This window comes from Pristis pectinata, chromosome 23 (assembly GCF_009764475.1).
Source record: "Pristis pectinata isolate sPriPec2 chromosome 23, sPriPec2.1.pri, whole genome shotgun sequence".
Taxonomy (NCBI): Eukaryota; Metazoa; Chordata; class Chondrichthyes; order Rhinopristiformes; family Pristidae; genus Pristis; species Pristis pectinata.
In genome coordinates, this window is record NC_067427.1 from 14,254,972 (window position 1) to 14,280,262 (window position 25,291).

Here is a 25,291-nt window from a genome sequence, read left to right on the forward strand (position 1 = left end):
AGGACGGCTTCTATCCCACTGCGATAAGACTATTGAACAGTTCCCTTATACGATGAGATGGACTCTTGACCTCACAATCTACTTTGTTATGACCTTGCAGCTTATTGTTGACCTGCAATGCACATCCCTGTAGCTGTGACACTTTACGCAGTATGTGACAATAATAAACCAATACCATTGGCTGGATTGGCCCTTTGGGTGGAAAAACACTATTAAAATAGTACCTCTCCCTGGCTCTTTACCCATACTATTTGAAATACTTATTTAATTCCCTTTTGGAAGTTTCTGTTAAGACTTTTCCATCACATTTCAAGCAGTGCATTACAAATCATTATAACTTGATGTGTTAATGTGTCTCCTCAGTAAGTGGAATTGTAGAAATTTATTGTTAAGCAAGAGACCATTCAGCCCATTATTTTCATGCCAGCCAGAAAACTCCTGTGCAATCAAATCCCATACTTTAGTGTTTAGCTGGTTGTCATGTAGTTACAGTACATCAAGTGCTTATCAAGCACTTTTTAAATGCAATGATTGTTTCCTCTCCAACCTTTTTCTGGCCTTACTAAACTTTGGAGGGTGGGTGAGAAAGGGAGGATGCAGGAAGAGGGGAGAAAAAAAATTCAGCTTCCCTCTTGTCCTTCTGCTTATTACCTTAAATCCATGCACTCTAGTTAGTGACCCTCTCGCTTAGAGAAATAGGTTCTTCCTATCCACTCCATTTAGGCTTCTCATAATTTCATGCACCTCAATTAAATCTCCCTCAGTTACAAAGAAGAAAACTCCAGCCAAGACAATCGCTCCTCCTAGCTAAAATTCTCCAGCCATGTTAATCTCTCGGCACCGTCCCTTTGTGTTTTTACATCTTCCCAGTAATGTTGTAACCAGAACTGTCACCTTTTTTTTTGGCAGGAATTTTCTGCACCTGTGGAATGACATTACAATGTTCATTTCAGTGTTGCTTTAATTTTATGTCATTAACTTTTCAAATTAGAAAAAAATGATTTAGAGTTAGCTCAGGTTACAGAACTTCTCGACCAATTTGTTGCTCAGACTGAATGTTTGATGCAAAGCTAAATTTAACTTGCTATCACTAGTGTTATGAATGCAACAAATAACTGTTAACCAACTATTATGAGCGTGGTTACAAGCCTATTTTCTGTTTCCCAAGGGTGCAAGTGGAATTCTATGTGAACGAGAATACCTTCAAGGAGCGACTCAAGCTCTTCTTCATCAAAAACCAAAGATCAAGTAAGTGACATGACCAGGATTGTTGCTGAGGTAAAACTGACCAGTTTTGAATTTGTAATAAGTAGTATTGTCAAATAGAATTTTTACAAAATACTCGTTAATGTAGTGTCTTAACACATCATGCAGAAACATCTTGAAGGACTTGGCACATAATTAATTATTTTGTGAAATTAACTGAAAAATACCACAGCTATATTGCACAGAACAAGATCACACATGCGGAACTGGGATTCAGGAGTGAATAGAACAGTGCAGTCCCTATGAGTAATAGTCTGATGAATGCTTTGCTTATTATTTTGGTTTATTGAAGTTATTCATTGTGCTTACTGTGTTCACTTAAAAGAGGAGGGAATGTACTTACGTACAACATAATATCTCGTATTGTACAAGTGCACACACAGGTTGAGTTACTGATGGCTTTACTTCCAGGTCTGGTTCTCTGATGATGTTGCTACTTCATTTGAAAAGTTCCAACTTTCAAGATCTCTGTGCTTTGTTGCCTGTAAGAATCTATGGAGTGTTTATACTTTGTTGGCACATCCATGAGATTAATGGGTGAAATCTATTCAACATAAATATTCTGGATATTTAAGTGGTGGTAATGCACATTAAATTGGATGAAATATGAAACTGGTTGATGAAAGTAGGATGCAAATGTTCTTAGTACAATTATAGCATGGATTTATTACAGTCCAGAATGGTGGGGCAGTCAAGAACAGTGTCAAGGAGTACTTGAAGAATAGACAAGCAAGTCCAGTTATTCACCTCATTATTTCTGCATATTATTTCCTGGCCCAACAGAATGTAGTTTATTTAAAATGAGGATTAAGCTTATTAAGGCTTGCAAATTAATTTTATTTATTAAGATTCTGTCACTGTAGAATTTCACAATCATTTTGGGCCCAATGAAAAAGGATGTGCATTTGTTTAGCAACACACAATATTCCAGAGGTTCACAACCATTGAATTATCTTTTAAGTGACCACTGTTTGTAGGTTGCCAATTCATGTATGCTTACTTAAGGACTCCAGGTTTTTCTTCTAATAATGCCGTGGGATCCTTTATGTACCACTAAATGTTCAGTATGTTGTTAGAGCAACTGCACTCCTGAAATTGGAACACTTTTTTGGTACTGCACTAAAGTGTCAGTTTACATTAAAACAGAAAATGCTGGAAATACTCATCAGATCAGACTGCGTCTGATGAGAAACCAAGTTAACGTGCCAGGTCGAAGGTCCTTCGTCAGAACTGGGAAGGAGAGAAAGGAAGGGGGAGGGTGGGGGAGGAGGGCGATTATTTTAGATTTCCACCACCTGCAGTTTTCTTGATTTTTCATTTACCTGTCAAATTACATAAGATGCTCAAATCACAGAGTCCATCTCGAGCTCACAACCTTCTGACTCGTAAGGATGTTAGCAGTTAAGTCAAAGCCAACATTTAAAATCAACAATACTGGCAAGTATTCTTTGAGATTCTTTTCCGAAAGACGCCTTTCAGGATCCGAAACTGAGACCAATGATAGCATAATTCCATTCCCAGTAGACGATTTGGGTCATTTGGCCACAGGCCATGTATTCTTTGCTCTAGCCTGAAGGAGTTTGTACTTCCTTAGCAACACCTGTGCAAGTCTGAGCCTCCTGGGGATCAATGGGAGCGTCCTGGCCAAGACAGCTGTTACTGGTGGTCTCTTTGCGATGCTGGGGCATGTGTTGCTGGGGGCCTATTTAATTCACTGGAGTAGGTGTTACTGTATATCATGTGTGGCATCTAGGCAGGCACTACTGGTGTCCATTTGAGATAACTGGCCCAGTATTACTTGGGTTAATTTGAGACATCCAGGCTGGTGTTACTGAAGACCATTTGAGATATCTGGGCAGGTCTCACTAGGGTCCCTTTGAGAGCCCCTGGCAGGTCTCACTGGTGTCCCTTTGAGAGCCCCTGGCAGGTCTCACTGGTGTCCCTTTGAGAGCCCCTGCCAGGTGTCACTGAGGTCCCTTTGAGAGCCCCTGGCAGGCGTCAAATGGGTCCATTTGCGGCACCCAGGCAGGTCTCACTGGGTCCATTTTAACTAGTGAAGCAGTCTTGTGCCCAACGTGTAAAGTGTCCCTGGTGAGGCAGCTTCTATTTGTTAGAGGGTAAGGAAGTGTAATAGTTTAGTTACTGGGTTAGTAGCCAGGCTTCTGGGCCATTTGATTCAGTGACATGAATACAAATCCCACCTTGGGAACAAAGTAATTTAAATTGTTATAATTAAATAAATCTGCAATTTAGGAACGAAGGTAGTCTCAGTAAAAATAACTGTTAAATGACCAGATTGTCATTAAAACACTGTGTGGTTCACAACCTTCCACAGTACTTCAGGGAAGGAAATCTACTCTGTGTCTGGTCTATATGCAAGTCCAGACTCACCAATGTGGCTGACTCTTATCACCCTCTCAGTTCTGGAATGATTAGGGTGGACAAAAAGTGCTGGCACTCTCAGCAACATCCATACTAAATGAACAAATAAATACTTTTAAAATTCAAAAAGGTAACTCATACTATGCTACATTAAATGCATAATTTGTCAGATCAGGGTTAATGGTATTACATGTCTCCAGGGAAGCACAAGATATAATTGCTGATCCAGATTTAAACTTAAAGGAACAAGGAGGAAGTACAGGTAGAAGATTATGAATTCCAGTGGGAGTGTTGATTTTTTTTATATAGGTAATTCCAACCCTATCAGTCCACTTAGTGGACCAGCTCTTAATTTGGACGTGATGTGATAGCTCAAAATTAACTGTAAAGAAGATTTGCAGAAGTTAGCTTAAAAATAAGTTATCTAGGGTTACCTTTACATTCAATTAGATGCATTATGATGATGGGATTGCCCTTTTGTATCTTGCATATATAACTACAGTATTAACTATTTTTGGAAGGAGAGTGTGTAATGGCACATGGGGGGCAGGGGGGGGGGTGAACTATTTATTGAACTATTATAGTTGAAAGATCCCAAGAGAAAAGGAAGAGAATTTGGAGCCCAATGCTCTTTGGGGCGGGGGAGGGAGAATAATTTACTCTACAGGATTGGCAGCATTTGTGAAGGAATGATTTATTGTAGGGGATTTTGACCTGATATGAAATGATAGTGACACATTTTAGAATGCACCTAGAAGTGAAAGATGAGGATAATGTTCTGGGTTTAGTACTTCATTCTCCTTCAGCTGAAGTTCAACCTGCTTTCTCTTGTAGTTTTTTTTTGTTTATTGTCCAACTCTTCCAGATCTACCAGAACACAGCCTTCACTCATCTACAGAAATTATGTCTGTGAAATCTCTAAACTGGTACTTTCTTGTCTGGCCTTCACGCTCCATAAACTTAAGTTGAGCCAAAACTCTCCTGACTTGCACCAAGTCCCTTTTATACATCAATTCCTTTCCTGGCTTTCAAATATTCCTCACTCCACTGTTCTTTGAAAATTCCAGCCATGCAGCTTCAAAGTTTTTAGTTTCCTCCACTTGCAGCCTGCAGTGTGTTCTCGGTTTTAATCATTCCCTACTGCTGGCCATAACTTCACTTGGCTTTTCTCCAAGTTCAGGAACTCCCACCCAAGTCTTGTTGCTCCTCTACCTGCCTCTTCTCCTTTAAGAAACTCCTTAAAGTCTATCATCTTGTCAAGTGTCCAGCTACCAATCCTCTTTCTGTCTTGGTTTCAGATTTTTGGCAATTGTTCCTGTGGAGTGTTTTGAAATATTTTACTACCATCAAGCATAAAAATTTAAAGTTCTTGTATAGCAAAACAGATTTCAGCTTTCTCCAATATGACTTGTTTACTCAAGCAATAGTGAAAGATGTTGGGAAGAGATGTTTAATTCTGAATGTGAGGTCTCCTTGAATACATGACTCCAAGGTTCCCAGAGATCTGTTTTTTGTGGTAGTCTAGGGAATTTTTTTTTCATTTACATGATTTGTGTGTCTCTGCAAGGTCAGCATTTAGTATCTATCCCTAATTATCCCCGTGGTGGTGAGCTGCCTCCTTGAACTGTAGCAGATAAGTTGGTCCACCATTTATTGATGTCCAAAATGTTACTGGCAGAACCCAAACGGCACATTAGTCATCATTTATTGTCCATCCCTATTTCCCCCTGTGGTGGCGAGCTGCCTCTTGCACTGTGGCAGGTAGGATGGGTCCTGGCAGAACCCAAACAGTGCATCAATAAGTAGATTTTTGGTAGGTTCCACTTGATAACAATCATGATGCATCTTCCTTCATTTTGCTGATGAAATTGTTGGGGAACAATTGGTTATATGGATTTGACCTGCTTTTTATGGGCTGGATATACTTAAGCTACTTTCCACTTTGTCAGGTAGACACTGATGTCACAGCTGTTCTGGAGCAGCTTGCTAGATGTATGACTGCTTCCGTAGCACATGTCATCTGTACTTCAACCAGGATATTGTCTTTAGCCTTTGCTGTATTTGGTATGCTCAGCCATTTCTTAGGCTGAAGTCTGGCTTTGCAATGGTGGGGACCAGGGGAGGGAGTGAAACTCAACTTTTCTTGATAAAGTTGATTGCAAACATTTGTATCAGATATTTTACATTCACAGACTGGACTCTGTCCAGTGCCTCTTCCTCTTCAGTTGTTTAATTCTCCATCACCATTCATGACTGAATTTGCAGCGCTGCAAAGCTATGATCAGTTGCTTGTGGGATTGCTTTGCTTTGTCCATAGCTTGCTATTTCTGTCTTAGCGTGCATGTATTCCTGTGTTGTAATTTCACATTATTACCTAGGCCTGGCCCTGTACTCGTGCACTCCTCATTGAACCAAAATTGATTTCCTGACTTGATATTAATGGTGGAGTAATTTGCTTTGTCATGAGGTTGCATTATGTGGTGGATTAAATTACTGCTGCTAATATCAGTGCCACAAAGGTACCTGGTTTGAGCTGCAAGATCGATTCTGAATCTGACCCATTTGACGCAGGATAATAGAAGGTCTTCTCAGTTTGAAGGTAGAACTGTGCTGTGGCCATTCCTATTAATATTGTCATTGTTAGATGTAGCTGCAGTTTGATTTGTCTAAGGCAATAAAACCTCTCTAGGTGATGTGATGTCCTTTCTGATTATAGCTGATATGAAATCAGTTGCAGGCTCTCTGAGGTTTGTATGATTTTTCAGAAGGACCATGATATGTCTCCTTCTCAAATGACTGGTGCATCCCTTGTATCTGATTTGTTGCTCAATCTTTATTCATCATCAGGAGTACCTAATTTTATAAATGCATGATTTGTTTTTAAAGTGAGTTTTGAACAGTATCTTACAGAATCATAAATCATACATTACAGAAGGAACCTAATGTTTCTGCATCAGTGTTTTCAAAGAAAAATCCAGTTTATTTCATTCCTCCCATTCAGATTCAACTCGGTGTACAATGCATCATCTCCTCAGTACCTCACTAACCTTCTGATTCAGAGAAAATGTATGCAAAGGCATAGGAATTCAGTGGAGACCAACTAAAGGGTCATTGCATACCAATGGCATTTTGGTTGTGGGCCCACAAAATTCAGTGGTGTATTAAGTCCAAGTATTGAACAATACCCAGTGGACCGTAAACACGTTCCTTCATTGTTGCCCCATGAGAGAAAGTATCACAATAGTCCAGGACTGAGGCCGAGACCAGGGGTTCATGGGGAAGAGATCTCTTGTGATTGGGGGATAGAGATTCGGTTGGGCCTTGTGTCAGTGGTCAGTTTGGGATTGAACCTGTGGTCAGAATGTGGCTTTAGGCATGAGTGCTAAGTCAGTGTGGAGAGTTGAAGGGCAGGGGCCAAATAGGGAGTTCGTTGCCAGGTGCATTTGGGGACCAATCAGCGAATTTGGGCAATTGAGGAATGATGGTGTTATCAGGAAATGTGGGGTAATCAGGGTTAATCAGGGAGTTGGGAGTTGGTTGGGTTTAGGGTTTAAAGGACAATTAGTTCTGGAGTTGGTGGATGGGTTCAGTACAGTGGGAGACCCTAAATGAGAGGTGGTAAGCAAGGGAACCTAACCTGCCCTTTGAAGTTTCCAGCCACGGGCTGGAACCTGCGCCACGCTGTGCTATTTGTTCTGAGATTGTCCAGCTGGAGACCTCAGTAGAATGTGACCTTGTTTCTTTGGCAATGCTCTGAAGCTGGTGTGATTTGCAACTGGAAGGCCCTGACCAAGTTTCCAGTTTGGTTTGATTTGACTTGGAAATCACATTTTAATCAGAGCTGAAAAAAAAAGTCTGCATGTATAAATTTCTCGAATTATACTAATTAGGTCATTCATTGAAAATGAGTCCCAAGTAAAGCGTGCTTTACCTTTCTGTGCAGGTTTAAGAATACGACTCTTTAACTTCTCCTTGAAGGTGCTCACGTGTGTTTTGTACATTGTGCGAGTTCTGCTGGATCATCCTGAAGAAGGAATTGGATGGTAAGATGTTCTTTTTAAAGCAGCCAAGATCACAATTCATGTACATCCTTAATTAAATGTCTTGTACAACCCTGGTAGTGATTCATTGCACTAGGAATTTTGCCTGGTGTGTCTCCAGTTTTGGTGGTGATTACATTAGGGTGTTCAATCTAAGCTAATATTGTGACACTAATTAAACAAACGGGCTATCAAATATTTTTGGCATTATTCATGCCTAGGCCATAACTGTGATGTGCTGAATGTTAAGAGAATTATGGATATTTCCTGTATGCCCTTGGCTTTGACCATATCTTTTGGGCTCTGCATGGTGCAACTCTACTCTGTAATCCGGAGCTAGTGACTTTTCACCAATGAGTTGGTTATAGCATCAATTAAGTGATCCCTAAATTTAAAACAATGAAAAAGATATTACATAGGATTACATGGAAGTTATACCACACAAAAAAGGACATTCAGCCCAGCTAGAGAGTCCCCACATTTATGCTCTATATGAGTCTGCGCTTGCCTTCGTTTCATCTCCCAAATTACAAATGCAAATAGGTTTGAAGTATATTTATATTCATTTCCTTTCTTCAAAACCTGACATTAGCTCACTGTTGTTAATTTTTCCCATGTCTGTATTTATAATTGACAGTGCCTGTTTAAATTTTCACACTGCAATATCTTCCTCCCACAGGCAGTGGTGTTGTTCCTTGTGCTTTACCTCTCTCAGTTTCGTGACCTCCATGCCATGTTCTGGTCTTCTCTACTTCCCAAACTCTGTCAATTTCATTATCTAACAATAAAGTAAAATCACATCAGTGTAGAATGTATGATTTCAAAAGAGGGCTGAATTGTATCTACACTTCCTTGTCCAAACTGCTCTCTTTTCAGAAGTGTCCACTTCTAATTGACTCCCCATGCGCAATTCCGTAGAAAATCAGCATGCAAGTTGAGTATGTAATTTCTATCTCCTATAAAAGAGGCAACAGTTCGCATCGTTGAAAAACTTCAACATGCTGTTAGATGAAATTCCAAATTTGCAGCAGTTCTTTTTAACTCAGGTGGGACATCTGGGTATAAATTGAACCTATTTGCACTTGTTTTTTGCGAAAATAGTGCAGAGACATTCGATGTCTTTTTGAAACGTCGTTGCTCAGTTTTTGTTGGCCCTGGCCATTGGGAAGTTGGATCAGCACTTCCAGTCATGATTTGCCCCAACACGGGTGTCACCTCCTCATCATACTTCCCACACAATGATCTCATCAATGTGCGTGGTCCAACAATTTCTTGCAGGAAAAAGTCTCAAAAGGTTGTGATTGATGACCTTCATTCTTAACTCCCAGTAAAAACAAAGAGTACATCTCACTTAAAGGGATTGCACTTACATAATTTAAAGTTTTCAGAGACATCATATTTTACTAATGTTGCCAAGTATTAAAAACCTCATTGTCGGTAGCTCTGAGCACAAGTCAAAGCATACATACACCGGTAGCTTCAGGTCACACATCCCTAGACTAATGCCCAGATGCTGCTGCTACCCATGTGACTTGGAACATACATCAGGGGCCTCCAGCTAGAGATCCAACTCCCCATTTCCTGCCATGAAGAATCCTCGGTAAAAGCACCAATTTGCTTCTTGTGAGTCAGTGCACAAATAATGTGGCAGCTGCCGTTTAATTGTGCAGGTTGGATTTTGATGCTTCTTAAAAGGAGAAAAGCATGATAGTGATTTTTTTTTTAAAACAGGGATCGTACAACTTTCCAATTTTATATTTTTGATCACGTAAGATTTGGCATTAGGACAAAATGTCCATTTGGTGTACCAAAGCATGTGAAATCCATTTTCTAGCCATCTATGCCTATTGGAACAGGTTGATAGGCCTTGGATGATTATTGATCTAAAGGTTGGCTCCACCAATAATGAAGCTTGTCGATAATGAACATTGAAGGGCCTATCAGACTGCTCAAGGTCTATATTGGGACTTGAATGTACAGTGAAAAATGAAGATCGCAAACAAAACAGCTTTTCCTTATGTGATGTTTGTTGAAAGCAATGTGCACATGGAATAATATTACATACGTTGATTGCTGTTTGTATCCCAAAAGGGTCAGAGATTGCTGAATGTGAATGGTAGGTCTGGAGGAGAAGAATTAGACTAACCTTTCATCTCAGATCTTTTGCAATTTGATTGAAAGGTCATAATTTGAAATAAGAGCAGATGCTCATTAATATAAACATTCCTGATTTAGCTTCAGTTTTATTTTTGCCTGACCAAGGAGACTGACTTGGGGTGAAAGGTTAATCATGTACATGCTTGGACTATCTCAAGGTGAAGTGAGTTTTATAGTTGATAGTTTCCCTTGGTCATGTTTTCTCGAGTGTTCAATTGCATACGCACCTCTGGCACTTCGTGTTTTTCAACTATCCAGCATCTGCAGTGGATTGGGGATTGGGGAGTGGGGGGAATGCAGTGGGTTTGCTGGTTGCATGAGAATTGCTGCAAAAAAGTGACAATAGATCAATTACTGGTATTCCAAGTTTAAATAAATTGTTAAACTAACCTTGCCCTTTTAAATAACAATGTTTTGCACTGCAATTCTGTATTTTGTTAATGTAAAATACAGCAAAAATAAATGAAAGACTACTCACCATCAGAAGAAGTGCCAAATGTTCAAAGAGGATGTTGCAACTAATCAGCCTACAATTGCACAGCCTTTAAGTATTAATGTAAATAAACTAAAATGTCTTTTCACATTTATTTGGTATAACAGTTGAAATAAAAGTCACTGTTTGAGCTTATCAACTGAGCTTTGAAATTTTTGCCAGTGACATGAGAATTCCAGATGCATAAATATTGGATAAATGAGAGTTTACTGTGTTTCTGACTTACAAGAGCTTTTCTCCACAGGAGCTTGCAAAATTATTTGTAAGGAAATGCAAAGCTTCATGCCAAATATTCTTCAAAACTGGATGGGGCTGTGCCTCACATTTTGGTTAAAAACTTGGCAAGATGACTTTCAGATTTCTATCTCTCTCACCCAACGCTGTCCCAGTGCTTTGACTTCAAGTTGGTTTCAGTAGCTTGCAGCATTCTAATGTGTATATCTGAAGCACATATTAGGGATCCTGAATTTGCAAACTGGCACCCTATTACTGGCTTTGACCTCTGTGCTAACTGGTCATTAGCCAGATAAATTCTCACCATGCGTGCTTCACCAGCTCTATCAGTTTCTCAGCAGCTGCACTAGAGTTCTTTCAATTAGGGAATCACAACAAAGTAAGAAACAATTTGGAACCATAAGAGAATGCAGATGCTAGGACATGGAACAACAAACAGAACACTGGACGAACTCAACAGGTCGAGCAGTATCGTCGGAGGCAAAAGGTGTGAGTCGATGTTTCAACTTGAGGTCCTGCAAACAACTTAGTACTATTTCATTCTGGGCAGACAAGAGGATTAGGAGTGTACCCTCTGGCTTCACAAGGCATTGAAGTCTGTGTACATTTGGCCTTGTGATTCCTGAAGTGCTGCCAGTAGATGCATGAATACCAGTACTTAAAGGCTGCTTTTGGTTGTGCTCAAAATGAATACCTGGAAAGTTAATAACTATGGAGCCACAGCTTCCTGTACTCCCTGCACTTTTAGGAATGACCAATGGAGGAATCTGCCTTTATGATATGTCTCATGAATTTCCTCCCTGCTGTTTCCATGGTGACGTCAAACCAATTATTTTAAAATGGGCTAATGTCTCCCTAAAGACATGGAGGGAGGAATTCCAGAGGAATGTCTGTGGAAAACGTTCTGCAGCATCCCATGGTAACTTTTAAGGCGAAGTGTATTACAGTATTTTATCTTTTTAAGAATAAAGGACTCTGTCGAATCCAGGTTACTGTTCGATCTGTGCCACAACATGAGAAAATGAAAAGGGTTCAACGGCCAACAATTAACTTATAAACCATAGTGTAGTTGCGATGCACGTTTATTTAATCCATTCATCAAGAAACCACATCCAGTCTTAATTTATTAAGAGTTAATTGTTGTCATCCACATAGACTGATCACACTCCAACAAAAACTTGTCTTAAACAAGAAGTGAATAGTCTAAATGCAAAACCATTCCCATTAAGCAGAAATCTAGTTCAGGAGTACTCCAGCCTTTTAGTGGGCCATTTATGTACACACACTGGAGGCTTGGGGGCACATCTACTTTTTTCTTATTCCCTAGTTATTTCCTAACAGGCCATCTAACATTTATTCACCAGATTTGCAACAGCACCACATACAGGCTTTTGAAAAGATCAGGCTTTTGAAATGTAAACAGAACAAACCAGCAATTAAAGCATAGTCTGAAATAAGGTGAGGGCTGAAGGATACTTAGCTTGGGTTGACAGTTCTGTAGAGAACTGCTGACCACCACTTTGTGGGTCAGCTCATCTCTGACTTCCAGAAATCAGAGATCAGCTGGAGCTGAAGCACCTGACCTCCTGCTCTGCTGCCAGACTCTCCACTGAATACAATATTGAAACAACGCTCTACTGAATCATGAGGATGGCCCCTCAGCATTAAACAAGGGATAGGTTGTTTAATTTATGCAAACAATTGTATGCTGATCTTGATCAAAAATGTAATTGCAGGTGAGTTGTTTTCATGCATTTATTAGTTTTTAGATCCACGGATCCATAGCACATCAGAGACAAGACCTTAACTAATTTACGAATTGCAACTAAAGCTGCCCTTGGACCTTTTTCTTGCTAAGCTCTCCCACTCACATTCATGTTTTCTCTTTTAATCCACTTGTCTGATTGTTGTGCTCTCACTAAGGTACCTCATGGTCACTTTACCACCCTACTATATCGATGATGGTCTGACTACTGTGTATCTGGATGCCAGCCCAACATAAAGCCAAGATAAATTACAGCTTTCTTCAGCATTACCACAACAGATACATTCTGTTTGATTTCCCTTATAAGTGCTACGTATTACTGACTGATCCAATTTCCCTTAGCAACTGATTGCCATGGCTTGACTCAGTGATGCACAACCTCAAGTCTATTTGTTTTGATTGCTACCTGGAGCACTTATAAGGGCAGCTGTACACTGTATGATACAGAAGACGACATTTAAAGTTCTAAATCAGTTTGGATTATGAGAAAAGTCATTTTGACCCTGAAATTTTATATCTCAAGTCAAAGTCAAGTTCATTGTCACATGCACAAGTACATGTATGCACAGATGCAATGAAAAATTTACTTGCAGCTGCATCACAGACACATTGCAATATATCAGCAGCATTCACAAGAAAAACATAAAGTATACACAATTTTAATTTTCAATACTGTTTCAATGCTAAGATTCTAGAGGTCACAGGTCATATTTAAAAAAAAGGATCTTGACTTTCAGGATCGCCAGATGCTGTGAGGACTCACACAGGTGTAATGTTATTCTCCCTTTCACAGTGTGCACGTAAGGCATTGAGCTCATCGGGGAGTGAATCATAACTGCCAGATTTTCAGGATGTTGCAAGGCACTTTATAGCCACTGTGATTTGTTTGAAATGTAGGCACTTTTCTTCATTTTTCAAGATTTGGGCATTTTGACAAGGCCGGCGTTTATTGACATCCCCCATTGGCTATGAGAAGATAGTGGTGAGGTGCCTAGTTGAACCATAGTAGTTGTTATGTGGAAGGTCCTCCCACAGTGCTGTTGGATAGGGATTTTCAGGATTGGGACCCAGCAATGATGAAGGATGGGGCATTCAAGACTGATGATCCAGTACCCGACAAGAAGTCCAGGTGTGTCGATGGAAGGCCATCGTGAGAGCAAAAGGGCAATTCTGCGTGAAGTTAGAGAGACATTCGGATGCACAACAGCTGTGGCAGGGTTTGCATGCTATTATTTCCTATAAGGCGAAACCTAACAGAATAAATGGTAGTGATGATTCACTTCCCGATAAGCTCAATGCCTTATATGCACACTTTGAAAGGGAGAATAACACTACACCTGTGTGAGTCCTCACAGCATCCGGCAATCTTGTGATCTCTGTCTCGAAGGCTGACGTCAGAACATCCTTTAAGAGGATAAACCCTCGCAAAGTGACAGGCCCTGATGGTGTACGTGGCAGGGTACTGAAAAACTGTGCCGGCCAACTGGCTAGAGTGTTCAAGGACATCTTCAACTTCTCACTGCTGCAGTCGGAGGTTCCCACCTGCTTCAAAAGAGCATCAATCATACCGGTGCCCAAGAAGAGCAAGGTGAGCTGCTTCAATGATTATCGTCCAGTAGCACTCACATTTACTGTGATGAAGTGTTTTGAGAGGTTGGTCATGGCTAGAATTAACTGCTGCCTGAGCAAGGACCTGGACCCACTGCAATTTGCCTAATGCCACAATAGGGCTACAACAGACACAATTTCACTGGCTCTCCACTCAGCTTTGGAGCACTTAGACAACAGCAAAACATACGTCAGGCTGCTGTTTATCAATTACAGCTCTGCATTCAAAACCTTTATCCTCTCAGTACTAATCAACAAGCTTCAAAATCTGGGCCTTTGTACTCTCTCTGCAACTGGATCCTCGACTTTCTTATCAGGAGACCACAGTCAATGTGTATTGGTAGCGACATCTCCTCCTCGCTGACAATCAACACAGGTGCACCTCAAAGCTACGTGCTTAGCCCATTGCTCTACTCTCTCTACACATCACTGTGTGGCTAGGCACAGCTCAAACGCCATCTATGAATTTGCCGATGACACCACTGTTGTTGGCAGAATCTCAGATGGCAATGAGGAGGCATGAGTGAGACAGATTGGCTGGTTGAGTGGTGTCGTAACAACAACCTTGCACTCAACATCAGCAAGACCAAGGAACTGATTGTGGACTTCAGGAAGGGGAAGTCAGGAGAACACGCACCGGTCTTCATTGAGGGGTCAGCGGTGGAAAGGGTGAGCAGCTTCAAGTTCCTGGGCATCAACATCTCAGAGGATTTATCTTGGGCCCAACACATTGATGCAGTCACGAAGAAGGCACACCAGTGGCTCCACTTCATTAGGAGTTTGAGGAGATTTGGTATGTCGCCAAAGACTTTGCAAATTTCTACAGATGTACGGTGGAGAGCATTCTGACTGGTTGCATCACCGCCTGGTATGGAGGCTCCTATATGCAGAATTGAAAGAGGCTGCAGAGGGTTGCAGACTCAGCCAGCTCCATCACGGCACAACCCTGCCTGCCATTGAGGACACCTTCAAGAAGGGGTGCCTCAAGAAGGCAGCATCCATCATTAAGGACCCTCACCGCCCAGGACATGCCCTCTTCATGATACTACCATCAGGGAGGAGGTACAGGAGCCTGAAGTCCCACACTCAATGTTTCAAGGACAGCTTCTTCCCCTCTGCAGTCAGATTTCTGAACAGTCCATAAACCCATGAACACCACCTTGTTATTCCTCTTTTGCACTATTTATTTATTTTTGTAACATAGTAATTTTTATGAATTGCACGGTACTGCTGCCGCAAAACAACAAATTTCACGACATATGTCAGTGATAATAAACCTGATTCTGATACTCTCTGACCTTCACCAACTCTCATTTCCCCAGCACATGAATTCTATATTATTTTTTTCTTTTTCTTGAATCCTTCAGTACCCTCATTGTTTGCCACACTTTTAAATCTTCCATGTTCTAAATGCTCCTCACAAAAGTAATTGGTTAGGCCTCAGCTAGAAAGCTGTGTAAAATCATGGGTACCTCATTTAGAGGAGGATGTCAAGGATTTTGAGTGTACAGAACACGGATATGTCTGTATGTAAATGATTGAGTTCACATTAGATTATGACATAATGGGATGGTATGTGCTAAAAGTTGGTCTTCAATAAAGAGTTCACAGATGCTATGAGACTCCTTGAGATTATTTACTGCAGAATTCATCAGCTTTACAATAATGGTTCATAGATCTTTCCCAATACACTACACACAGTAACTCAGAGATGAGGGGAAGATTATAGTCAGAGATAAAAGAAGCAGAGTTTAAATTGAGATTTAATAAAGGTATTCAACTTTATGAGCAGTTTTCATAACATCAAAAAGGGAAAGATTTATCAACCATCAATAGGTGTCCCAAAGTGTGTTATAGCCAATGAATTACTTTTGAAGTGTAGTTACTGTTGCAATATTGGAGATCCAGCAGCTACTTTGCATTAAGAACAGAGATGAGGAGGAATTATTTAGCTGGAGGGTGGTGAATGTGTGGAATTCATTGCCACAGACGGCTGTGGAGGCCAAGTCATTGAGTATATTTAAAGCGGAGGTTGATAAGTTCTTGATTAGTAAGGGTGTCAAAGGTTATGGGGAGAAGGCAGGAGAATGGGGTTGAGAGGGGAAAATAAATCAACCATGATCGAGTGGCAGAGCAGACTCAAAGGGCTGAATGGCCTAATTCTGCTGCTATGTCTTATAGTCTTAAGCACGCTCCCTCAAAAAATAGTGATATAATAATCTGTTTCTTGGTGATGTTAATTGAGGGAAAAGCATTGCCCAGAACACCAAGGATAACTCCCTTAATCAACTTCCAAATTATGCTGTGGGTTTTTTTTCCCCACATACACACGAGAGCAGAAGGACCCTCACCTTCAAGGCTGCACCTCAAACAGCACAGCACTTCTCAGTACTGCACAGGAGTATTGGTTAAATTTTTGTGCACGAGTCTTTGTAGTGGGATGTGAATCTTCTGACTTAAAGGTGAGAATAATCCCAACTGACCATAGCTGATGCTGTCAACTAAAACATAACTGCTTTCACTTTCAGAATGGAGAAATCAAAGGGTGCAAAATTAAGAAAAATGTTTTTTAAAAAAAGCACCAGGAAGTAGGTGAAGGGAATTTTCTTTGTACTGGTTATGATCTACAATGCAAGGTCTGAAAAGATGATGGAATCAGTTATATATTTGACGAGAACAGGACATTTTGGAAACATCAGGACTCCCTGGGCAACTCTTCCAAACAGTGGATGAAGTATACATAGTGACCTTGTGTGCAGTTTCATTCTATAAAATATTCCTCTGCCTTGGTACTTGCTCATCCCCCTGCAGTAGCTTCCTATGAGCAGCCTACCCATTTAAACTTTTAGCCGTTTCCCTTCAATTTTTTAATTCTAGTTCCTTGTACTGTATCTTGAGACATTTGGCTTTGTATAATGTTTTGTACAAGTATTTTAATCTCACTGCTGCTTTCTGTGTTATTATTGATTTTTCTCTTAGTTGGGGATGTTCAAAGCAGAATTACACTTCACGTCCAACATCTAATCTCGTAATTAACTGGTAAGTAATGCTTTGCAATGTAATGTGCTTGAACTATATTTCTGTAGCAAGGATGTGGGGAAGCCAGGTAAGTTGATAAATAGAATTTTGATCTTTATTGATGCATTTTTAATACAAAGTTTTGTTTAACTCCTCCTCCTTTTTAAGAGGTGCATAGGGCACCATTTTTTTTCATTTATTACTTTTAAGCAACTAAAAAGGTATGATTTTCAAGGAAGGAATATTATATTTAAAGCTCTTTAACAAGAAAAAAGGTGTCAGGAAAATCTACCGTATGGTGTTCCTTTCCATGCATACAATGAAGTCGATGGCTGATCTGATTTAATATTCAGCCATTCTTGGGGCATGAGCTCACAACTATTGGGTTGTAAAGAGAAATTCCTCTTAGCTGTGCAACTCACCACCTTTATAAGGAGAAAAAGCAATTTTTCATTTTAAATATTAATTAATTATCAATGATTACCTTGTCAAGTCTGAATGATTGCCTTTTATTAAAATTAAACAGCTTAAGGAGGGAAGTTAGTGAAAGTTTTCACACCCTGTAACCAATTTCTGTTCATCACGTATCCATTCGTTAACCACATAGTAGTTCTGGACCTTGTTGTCTCATAGAAGTTGCAATGCTGAACCTTGTTGTTTCATGTTCCCTCGAGCAGAAGCTCACAGATTAATGTTATGGTACACTGCGCAAAGTTGTCAGTGTGAACTAAGTTTTAGAGTATTTGTTGGTAAAGTAACTCGAGTGCCATCACAGGAGCAGTGAGAGTATTTGCTACTCCTGTTACCCACTCCTCAGTGTAGACATCAGATTTACATTTGATCACAAATCCAGTCAGTTTGACAAGAGTTTATGTCTCACCTTGTTTGATGGTTAGGGATGTGAGGCCTTTGGTAGATTTTCAGCTTTAAATCTTATTATTGAGGAATAAGGATATCTTTGGGGTTCAAGTCTATAGTTCCTTGAAAGTGGGACATAAGTAGGTAGGGTGGTGAAGAAGGCATGTGGCATGCTCGCCGTCAGGGGTCATGACATAGAATATAAATATTGGGCCATTATGTCGCACTTTACAAAGGACTGGTTAGACTACCCTTGGATTATTGTGTGAAGTCATCACACCATAGAAAGGATGTAATTGTGCTAGAGAGAGTAAAGAGGAGATTCACGAGGATATTGTTTGGAGTGAAGTGATGGAGGCTGAGGGCTGACCTGACAAAGGTATATAAAATTAATAAGAGGTGTAGATAGTCGTGATCTTTATCCCATGGCAGGGATACCAAGAACAAGAGGGCACAGGTTTGAGGTGAGGGGAAGTAGTTTTAAGGGGAATTTGAGGGGAAAGGTTTTTACACAGAGTGGTTGATATCTGGAACTCGCTGCCAGGCAAGTGGTGGATTCAGATACAATCACTACGTTTAAGAGATATTTAGACAAGTGCTTAAAAAGGCAAGGGGTAGAAGGATACAACCCTAATGCAGGAAAATGGGATTAGTATAGACGGGCAGTATGGATGGGGTGGGTTTAAGGGCTTGTCTCTGTGCATTACAATTCTGACTCTTTGACATGAGATTTGTACGGTCTCCACAGAATTAGCAAGGTTTTAATGTCACAACGAAGTGAAATACAATGTTAGAGTATGGCTGATTGGTTATGACTCTGATATTTGAAAGGTTTACTTGGCTCCAATTCTTTTTTATACTTACAGGGCACCTATACTTTGGGTTAACAGAAGCCTGCCACTGTGGGGAATTCAGGTGGGTGAGAAAATAAAGACTGACCTCAACATCAGAGAAGGTCATTCTCTATTTGTACCGAAGTACAACTGTTCTTTCTGTGAAGCTGGTTCAAGCCAGTATGTCTAAATGTTGCCATTCTATTCACTTCGAGTGGAATGTTTATTGGGGTGGAGTATATCATTGGAATTGCCACAGAACAAATTCTGCACCCATCACCAGGAGCTCATTGACCATATATGGTTCGGAGAATTGATATGAAAGATGCGATGATGCCCAATTCTGCACTTCATGTGCTGTTTCAGTGGTGGTGAATGCACCACTTCACGGATTGGATCTGAGCAGCAGTGAATCGCGTGTTGCTATCATATTGTGCATCAAATTCAGCCTTCAAACTATGCTTCTCAAGGGCAAGACAGTCTCCTGGCTAAGAGAGGGAAGGCAATAATGCACTTTCACAGCAGGACTATAAAACACAAAGCCAGAAGATTAATTTTGATTTATCCAATATGGAATATTCACACACATACATATTTCCTTACCTTGTAGCAAGAGACTATTTGTCCCATTGAGTATATGTTGGCTCTCAGAGCAATTCCCTCAATCCCATTCTGCCACTCATTTCCCTGTAATCTCTTCTCGCATGCCCACAATTCTACCTTCTAATTCTCCTACTGCCCAGCGATGTTAGGATAATTTACAGTGGTCAGTAAATCCACAAACCAGCATATTTTGGGGATATGGGAAGAAACCATAGCATCCAGGGGAACCATGCAGTCACACGGAGAGCTTGCAAACTCTACACAGGTAGCACCAAACTTCAGGATTAAGTCTGGGTAACTGGAGCTAAGCGGCAGCAGCACTACCTGTTGCACCACTGTGCCACCCACAAACTGTGATGTAGTTAATAGCACTTTATTCATGTTCTCCATGAGATAATGAAATTATGGACCTTAATGATGATAATACCACATAATGAAATGATAGGCTGTAAGGCGTACTAAACTCCCGCTTGTAGCCACAATGCATATTTTCAGCATTATTTAGAATTGATAATGAGCCCTATCCAAACATTCATGAGATTTATTCATTTTCACTCTTATTTAATTTACTTGTTTCTCCTTTGCTGATAAATTCCTGATTATGTGATTAATTATTCACCCAAAGATATTTCCCATTGTGGGAAAATACTGAACCAATGATACTTTCCTTTCACCTACATTTCTTACCATTGTGTAGCTGGGATTTCCTTCTTGTATAATACTCAACCCAACAAAAGATTCATAGTAACTATCTCCCTTTATTCCTGGAATAAAATTAAAGTATGCAGGAGTATCTTCTCCCATATACGTGGCTGGAAATGGATCACTGTTTTACATAATTATTTTACAAATATGGACAAAATCGAGCCCTCATGAACTTAGTACATATGGTTCAATCAAATTGGGAAACCTGCTATCGTTTGTTCCAGAAATGTGCTTTATCCAATCTCAAGACACTAAACCTTCATTGTACCAGCTACCATGCTAGTGCAAACTTAAGGTGAAAGGTCTCAGACCTTTTCTTTCCACAGGTGCGGCCTGACCTGCTGGGTGTTCCAAGCATTTTATGTTTTTATTTCACATTTCTAGTATTTTGCAGTTTTTTGATTTTTGCTTAAAGTGACTTGGCAAAACAAGAAAACTGCAGATGTTGCCTGTCTTTTTGTGCTGAATTGGGGCAGCTTCCAAGTGTCCATAACTTGTTTGCTCAAACATGCCCAAGGTTACTGTATGTGGAAGTTTTATAGAAAATCCAGTTAATATGGATTACATTCAAATCAGGGCAACAGTGGTGATGGCACAGGTGTTAATCAAGTCAGTTTCCCTTTTTTGACAATGATATAAAAATGATAAATAGCTCATGTGAACACTGCCCTGACTTTCCATTCAGTGGCAAATGAATATCACCTGCCATTACCATGTTGACCACTGCCCAAGGAGAGTATGTGTACTTATGGGCAGAGTTCCTCTAATCTGGTGTCTGATCAGCAAGGGCACCTCTTCAGGGCACCTATAGCATCAGAGCGGGAAAAGCAATGAAGATTTCAACAATAACCTTGAAGAATCCTCACTGAGATTTGCAGATTCCAAACCAAGAGGGATAAATTCATTTTAATTGAGCCATAGAAAGAAATAGAGGGAATGAACTGAGGAACTAAAAGCAAGAATGCAGAGACAACTGAACAGAAAAGGTGAAAGCAAAACATTTAAAGTTTTTTTTTTAAGTCTTCAACTGTAATTAAATTCAGAAGAATTAAAACTCTACACATATAAAATTCAATTTTCAAGGTTAGAGAGGTGGTTTGGCAGCAATTTTCACTGATCACACAGCAGTAATAAAACTGACAAATTCTCCTACATTGGAATGCTGCAGACCAAGTTTCTTCTCTTGTGTTTAATGGGGAATACTCCATTTTCATTTAACATTATTTGCACAGAAAAGCAAATTAATTCTTAATCATGATATTTATTTATCTCCACAGGTTACAGTGGCTTTAATTAGTTTCCTGGAGACTATGCTCCTCACATATTTAAGTTACAAGGTAAGAATTCATAAAACTAGTCAAAAGATTAAGCTGTCTTTGAAAGCTAAACAGCTTCAACAATTTCAAACCCAATTCTGAAGCAGGGACTGATGGCTGTACATTGTTTTTTAATATTCTGTTGATTTCATTGGGTTCTTCAGAGAGTTTATTTGAATGTTTGTCCGAATGTCTGTTTCCCTTTGCTGGTGGACTTAGTGTTCCATAATCCATTCTTCTGTCCTCGGTACTTAAAGCTAGACATCGGAACCACTGCTGACATAAAAGTATCTGACAATCCCTTTTGCAGGACTGTTTCCAGAATTATGATGCCCCTTTATAGTGACCAGAAATGCTCATAATTCCCCTATAAAGCTGACTAAGACAATGGTCCTTCAGACAGACTGCACACAGTGGATAGCATTTATAGAACCTAATTTTATTGGCATTTAGAGAGGTGCATTTTATTTTATCTGTCATAGAACAGCACAGGCTGTCCTGGCAGAATTTGAAATGAGATCCCAGCAGTGAAAAAGCAGAGTTCCGATAAATAACTGAAAGTTACAGTATTTTGTTTGTTGATCAGATTTGTTAGAACTTTTTTGAGTGAACATTTAGGGAAATGTACAGAAAAACGCCAGTGCAGTAGCCCATGGCTACTGAATGGAAGAGAAATTGCTAACGTGAATCTATCTTGTCAGGATGCGATATATGATAAATGCTGGCATAAGGGAAGCCAACTGAACTGTTTCTGGAACAGAAGCATGGGGGAATTGAAGTAACCTCACAGACTTAACATAACTCGCAGCTGTTCACTTAACAATCCTAACATTTTTAAAGGTACTTCATTCATTTTGATGAAAATTCTGAGCATTAAGGGTTTGTTGGTACTGCACAAGTGTGTTTCACCCTTTTAATAACCCAAGGAAAAACAACCCTAACAACATATCAGTTATGATCCAGCTGAGATGCTTTAGTGTCTCCCACTCTCATTATGTTTATATGCGTGTGCAAATAATATATAGTAAAATAGAGTCATAGAGTATTATACCTCAGATGCAGGCCCTTTGGCCCAACCAGTCCATGCTGACCACGGTGCCCACCCAGCTAGTCCCAATTTCCTGTGTTCAGCCCATATTCTTCTAAGCCCCGCCCCTCCATGTACCTATCCAAGTGCTTCTTAAATTATACTACCTGCCTCAACCACTTCCTCTGGCAGCTCATTCATATACCCACCACCCTCTGCGTGAAAAAGTTGCCCCTCGGGTCCCTTTTAAGTCTTTCCCCTCTCACCCTAAACCTATACCCTCTAGTTTTGGACTCCCCTACCCTGGAAAAAAGACTGTTACCATCCACCTTATCTATGCCTCTCATAATTTAATTCTGTAAGGTCGCCCCTCATTCTCTTATGTTTAAAGGAATAAAGACTTAGCCTGGCCAACCTCTCCCTATAACTCAGGCCCTCTAGTCCTGGCAACATCCTCGTAAAGTATACTTACACTGTCTCTACCCTCCAAGTTTACCTTCTGACTCTATATCTTCCCTCATTCTTTCTCCTGATTTTGTTTTTTCTTCCTCATTCACATATTTTTAACTTCACCCACTTCCGTCTTTAAATACCTCACTTGTTTCAGCCTGTGTAACTTCCCTACCACTTCCCAAAGTATCAGCAATGCCATTTTGGAATCAGTATCTTGGAAGCACCAAGTTGTGTTGCAGCTCTATCTAATGAGAGTGCATCTACTTTTCCTTCTCATTTCCGATAGCTGTAAAGATGGGAGCAGCAACCTGCTTCTTACCTCTGTTATTCTCTTCCAATCTACCTACTAGACAGCATGCAAGAACACAATTTTAGATGGGAGATATTCCTATTGTTACTTTACCAAATGCATTAGTTGGAACTCCAAGGGGAACATTGCCATTGCCCTAAGATGTAACTGAACACTTGCGCAATTTTTTTTTCTGCCAATGATAAATTTCTTCATCCCAATTTTTCAGATATGCAGCTCTCATTTGTAGAGGAATCTGAGTGTGTGCTCATAGAAACCTTCACTAAAGATCATTTGTGTTTAAAGAGGGACATTTTATAAATTCTGCTATGTAATCCACACATGGTTTTATGATCTCTTCAATGTGAGAGAGTTGATTATTCACAAATAAGAATTTTTAAAGACTGTCAACTGAGGATGGAAGGGAATTATGCTCTGTAGATTCAGCCAAGGAATTTTAGATGTTATCAACAAAGTCAGAATGGTCATTACTCACATTTAACAGTTCTCTAAAGAGCAAATTGCTCTACAGTCTATTGATATTCTCAGCATTCTTATGTTATTAACTAGAGGCTCTGAAATGAAGCACAATTTATAGTTAGAATACTGTTGATCAGAAAAGGTAAAAATGAAGGCAAATAGAAGATACTGATTTCAAGCCTACCCTAGAGGATTAGTTTTAACATTTTAAATTACCAGAGTTGCATTGAGTACTTGCATAATCTCTACAAGATATTATAAAATGCTAAAGAGTTTCTGCTTTGCAGGATAAAATATCAAATTCATTAGTTTGTTTAGTAACTATTACTGTTGTCACAAGTGAGTCAATGCACTGGGATTAACATTGTCATTTTGTGATGTGTTGGAAAGGGGGAGAAGTGATTTTGCCTGCCATTCTTTCTTGCATGGTGACACACCACAAAATAAACTGGAGTCTGTCAATTTCAACGAATCTTGTTCAAACCATCTCAATACCTGTTTCATTGAGATACTGTGGAAGTTTGGTTCAGAGTGTTTGCAATTCCTAGCAATAAAATTAACAGTCTAGTGAAGAACAAAACAAATTAACCAATAAATAAAGTCATTGATTCCATGCTCCCAATGCTTGGTTAGATGACGGATCAGTGAGTCAGCACTGCAGCATTTTGTAGCCACTTCATGAAGTGGTGTAGTCAGTTTCAAAGTTGGCAGCAGCTGAACCCAAATCAAGAAATTATGTGGAACAATATGTGTAATAATAATTGACTGCAATTTGCTTTATACAGGGAAATATCTGGGAACAGATTTTCCGAGTATCTTTTATCCTTGAAATGATCAACACTGTTCCTTTCATCGTCACAGTAAGTAGATGTCAAATATGCATCTCTGATTTTTCAAACCAATTGGCTCAGCTACTGTAATATGGTTATGTAATTACTATTAGAAAAGCTTAAGTAGGTATGTCTTCTGTAGGAGGTGCTATGTGAAATAAATTTGAGCAGTCCTACTCTAGCCCCTGGTGAAGCTAATAAAAGAAAACACTGGAAGTACCCAGCTGGTCAGACACCAACTCTGAAGAGAAAAACAGAGTTAACAATCAGGTCAATGATCAATCATAGAACAGGAACAGCCCCTTTGGCCCACGATGTCTGTGCTGAGCATGATGCCAAATTAAACTAATTCCTTCTGATCCATATCCCTCCATTCCCTGCATATTCATGTGCCTATCTAAAAGCCTCTTAAGCACCATTATTGTGTCTGCTTCCACTACTACTCGTAGCATTCCAGGCACCCACCACTCTCTGTGTAAAAAAAACATTTGCCCTGTACAACCCCTTTAAACTTTCCCCTCTCACCTTAAAGTTATGCTCTCCAGTATTTGATATTTCTATCCTGGGAAAAAGATTCTGACTGTTTACCCTATCTATGCCTCTCATAATTTTATAAACTTTTATTAAGTCTCCCCTCAGTCTTTGATGCTCCAGAGAAAACAATCCAAGTTTGTCCAACCTCTCCTTGTAGCTAATACCCTCTAATCCAAGCAGCATCTTGGTAAAGCTCTTCTGAACCCCCTCCAAAGCTCCCACATCCTTCCTGTAATGGGACGACCAGAACTGCACACAATGTCCCAAATGCAGCCCAACCAAAGTTTTATACAACTACAACGTGACTACTGACTCTTGTACTCTATGCCCCTAGCAATGAAGGGAAGCATGCCATATGCCTTCTTTACCACTTTTTCTATTGGCGTTGCCACTTTTAGGG

General features: G+C 40.0%; 1 protein-coding gene across 3 annotated transcripts in view; it reads left to right on the forward strand.

The window, feature by feature from the left end:
- kcnt1b (potassium sodium-activated channel subfamily T member 1b) overlaps positions 1 to 25,291 on the forward strand; it is a 225,720-nt gene that overhangs the window by 89,602 nt on the left and 110,827 nt on the right. For all 3 annotated transcript variants that reach the window (XM_052036745.1, XM_052036743.1, XM_052036744.1), the window contains exons 2-7: positions 1,169 to 1,248; positions 7,592 to 7,691; positions 16,925 to 16,984; positions 18,688 to 18,736; positions 21,240 to 21,299; positions 24,313 to 24,387. In XM_052036745.1, coding sequence (XP_051892705.1) covers positions 1,169 to 1,248; positions 7,592 to 7,691; positions 16,925 to 16,984; positions 18,688 to 18,736; positions 21,240 to 21,299; positions 24,313 to 24,387 — 424 coding nt within the window. The remainder of the gene's footprint in view (positions 1 to 1,168; positions 1,249 to 7,591; positions 7,692 to 16,924; positions 16,985 to 18,687; positions 18,737 to 21,239; positions 21,300 to 24,312; positions 24,388 to 25,291) is intronic.